This window comes from Hermetia illucens, chromosome 5 (assembly GCF_905115235.1).
Source record: "Hermetia illucens chromosome 5, iHerIll2.2.curated.20191125, whole genome shotgun sequence".
NCBI classification, from domain to species: Eukaryota; Metazoa; Arthropoda; class Insecta; order Diptera; family Stratiomyidae; genus Hermetia; species Hermetia illucens.
The window spans coordinates 35,662,100-35,665,560 of record NC_051853.1 but is presented as its reverse complement, the minus strand read 5'-3'; the positions used below and the strand labels follow the sequence as shown (position 1 = coordinate 35,665,560).

At 39.5% G+C, this 3,461-nt stretch overlaps 1 protein-coding gene across 2 annotated transcripts; it reads right to left on the bottom strand.

Annotated features, from left to right (window-relative positions):
* Positions 1–564: 564 nt before the first annotated feature.
* LOC119657125 (putative sulfiredoxin) lies at positions 565–1,982 on the bottom strand. Of its 2 annotated transcripts, none has more exons than XM_038063889.1 (4): positions 1,875–1,982; positions 1,528–1,577; positions 1,018–1,184; positions 565–914 (listed from the first exon to the last, which is right to left on the bottom strand). In XM_038063889.1, exons 1-4 carry the CDS (start codon positions 1,937–1,939, stop codon positions 702–704), a joined length of 495 nt encoding a protein of 164 aa, XP_037919817.1. In that variant the 5' UTR covers positions 1,940–1,982; the 3' UTR covers positions 565–701. The 2 variants fall into 2 exon arrangements, with proteins under 2 accessions (XP_037919817.1, XP_037919818.1); XM_038063890.1 differs by having other exon boundaries at positions 1,772–1,914.
* Between the last annotated feature and the right edge of the window lie 1,479 nt (positions 1,983–3,461).

Genomic DNA, 3,461 nt, shown 5'->3' with positions numbered 1-3,461 from the left:
CTCGGCCTTCATATCGAATATATCACATCGTACAGCGCGGACTACACCACACATAGGCTGAGCTTCAGGAGAAATTTCATTACAGGATTACTAACCAGGAGGGAGTGGAAGACTAGCGATATATTTCAACGTTATCTTCTTTTTCTTCAGCCTTTGCCCCGTTCACAATCGGAGTCGGTTCGTCGTAATTGGCTTCGCAATTTGGCTCTATCAAATGCCTGATCTAGATGCAATCACGAGGTTTTTAAATCCCCATCCAGCGTACCAAGCCACCGTTGTTTCGGCCTGCCTTTTGGTCGATGTTCAGACCAATCTTGGTCAATCTGCAACTCCATAACGATTGCGGAGATCCTCATTTCGGATGTGATCAAAACGTTATAATATCCGCTTTTTCACTAACGGATTAAAAATGGGAATTTTGTCGGATACCCATAAAATATATGTATATATATTTACATAAGGTGAGATGTCCTTCCCCATACAAAGGATGTTGATTGACATTTATATTTGGAGAATACAATTTCCGGTTGTCCTTCACGGACATAGCTCTGAACCAACGAAGACATTATTTAAAAATAACAAATTAAGTTTATTAAAGTCTATCATTTACAGTCATCAGTACAATTAATGGTATAAAATACGAAATCAGACGGTGGAGCACTAATCCTCATAACATTCGACTTGAAAACAACTGGTTCCAATTATACCAAATGCTTTGGAGCACTCGAGCCTAAATAGTGTTGCAAATCAAATAAAGTAGATTCCACTAACTTTGCCTTTATAGTTTTCAACCCCAACCGCTTGTGAGCTTCAAAACGGTGACATCCTCCAAAACTATAGAAATAATTTCCGCCCTCGGTTCCTTTAATCCAGAGAATGTCAATTGGAGGTACTTTCTCGCTTGCATCTGAATTCTGCAAAGAAAGATATCAAGTGTGAAAGTACATATTTGCATTTATCATTTACTAGTCTACTCTCTACTGTTTTCGCAAATTAAGACTATTCTCATTATCTCACCTTCAGAGTATCCATGAGGGAACAAACTTTGTTATCATCCAAAACCGGCGCCAAAGGCCTGATTATCGCCTCAATAGGAACATCATGAACTTCATCAATATTTGCTGAATGAACGCTTCGTTCCGTCGCCATATTTACGCTCTTTGCACTGTTGTCTTCCCCAGGAGCTAATCAAAAGTCGCAAAAGCAAAATATAATATTTGCAAGATGCGATAAATTTATTCAAAACAGGTATTGCGAGTTATTTAAGTCAGAAGTAGTCGCGCAGAAATGCTCCAAGGAAAGCCAATGCACTTGCAACGTCTCTAGCGAATGAATGAGAATTTGATATCCATTGGAAAGTATCGGATACGTAGGTAACCCTCGACTCGTCTATTATGCACAAGTCAAACGGAAACAACAAGTTCCAAGGTGTATAAATAGCCGAGTGCCTTATTAACCTGGTCCGGGGGTAATTATTCAAGCAACAACCGAATTGGAAATTAGGGAGACTAGAAACCCGCGTCTTACCTTTGCTGCTGCTCGCACTGCAATGATTGGCCGAATCCAACACCGCTGGACTGGAAAATAGAGTAACCGCATTAAGACAGTTGCAAAACCAAAACAAAAAACGAAGAATAAAAAAAGATGTAAAAAATAATAACAAGATTGAGAAATCAAGCCAAGATTAGCCCGAAATAAACAATCCATTTGCAAAAGCATGCATGAGATGTAAAAAATTATTGATAAAACCAACAGAAATGTTAATTCATACTCGACTATGCGCTGAGGTCAAGAAGTCAAAATTTGAATTCTGATAATGATAATTCGGCACCTGTGGCTGCTATAAAAAAAGATAAAGATATGCAAATACTAACCCGCACACGGAGTGAGTGAATTCACTTCTGAACACTTGACGGGCCCTTCTCAATGAATTCAACATTGCGTACTGAACGCAGATTATTACTCAACCGAAAGGTGGGAGAAACCATGCTAGCTCGGAGACTATGAGGTCATGTGTAATGTTGCTATGATATCTAATTGTGTTCAGATAATTGCTATGTGTAGCTTTGTAGATAGCTTGTTCGCCAAGTGTTATGTTAAAAGTGCGTCCACGAATATTATATTACTTAGAAAGTTAGATGTCTGGCATTTAGTAAGTTATGTTAGCTTTGCTAGCTTTGATGGCTGGCTAGCTTTGCTAGATTCTAACAAATTGGGGGACAAAGTTTTTTCACAGACGAAGCTTTCAGTAGTGCGAAGCAGCGGTTTCCAAACTATAGTGTGGGCGGGAAATACAAGTCAAAATTGAATATAAAAGCGAATAAGTCGGAATACTGGAAGCTGGACACTTCGGGTATAAAGGTTTTGTGTTCACCTTGTGTAAAAGAATTCACATGCAAGTTTTCCCCTTCGCACATGCTTAAAAATATTCTTTGATATATGTATTTCCACCCTCTAACTCCGCCGTTCATATGCGTTTACTTTATATGATGATGACATCATACACGTCTTAGAGTGCAATAAATTCAAGTAAAATACATAATTTTGACCCTTTATAATTTTGTTAATAATGGTTTAATTTACTTCAAACTTTTCGAAATTGTGCATTATAGTATGGAGACGCGAGCTAATTAACGAGGATTCGTCCGAGCCAGAATAATATCATACACCACGATGTGAAACTCACTCGCCTGAGTGGCTCGCCCACCTGTTGGTAGCGAGTGACAGTCACTAGGCCGGCAGAGCAAAGTGGAGTCGAGAATTAGTTGTCAAAAAGATGTGGAATAGAGTTTTTGAATTAACATTAATTAATTGGTTGAATTGGCAGTTTGTAATTTTGTTTTAGAATTAATAAATGTTTCAAATTATAATACTTAATATGTTTAACAACAATTGATAACCTCGGACAACAAAACCAATCTCAGCCAGTGTACTTACACCATTCTTCCGATGCTAACTCCGCCATACTATTGACATAGTATGCTGGTCCCAAACTCAGGTAAAGGAGGAGGGTTTGGGGCAATGTACTTTATACTATCCTCAGTAAAACAAAAATAAAATGCAAAAGTTATTCGACTATGCTAAATCCTACCTGATCTCTCTTGGTGATAGGTCCTGCGGCAGGCCGACCAAGAAAATGCATAAAATATCGCTACAAACAAGATGATCGGATTGAGTCACAAGCCTAGGAGGAATGCTAGGGCGTCCACCTCAGTCGACGCGGCAGGACGGACCCCGGTCCTGTCGAGAAATGGGAAAGGGTTCATGACGCATGGACGGTGTCAGGACATAAGCAAGTTAGTCCGAACAAGATAAACAAAACAAATACGTGTCTGCACGCTAAATGTTAGTACCCTAACTGGAAAGCCGGAGAAACTCGCAAGAACCCTTCGGAAAAGGCGCATTGATATCTGCGCTTTGCAAGAAACCCGATGGTCTGGTGCCAAAAGTTGCGACATTGA

Bases quoted from the DNA above. Each gene is read 5' to 3' on its own strand.
- LOC119657125 (XM_038063889.1), bottom strand. From the start codon at position 1,939: ATGTTGAATTCATTGAGAAGGGCCCGTCAAGTGTTCAGAAGTGAATTC. The intron at 1,185-1,527 runs GTAAGACGCGGG...ACTTTTGATTAG, and splicing joins CAGTGCGAGCAGCAGCAAAG to CTCCTGGGGAAGACAACAGT. The intron at 915-1,017 runs GTGAGATAATGA...CTTTCTTTGCAG, and splicing joins CCCTCATGGATACTCTGAAG to AATTCAGATGCAAGCGAGAA.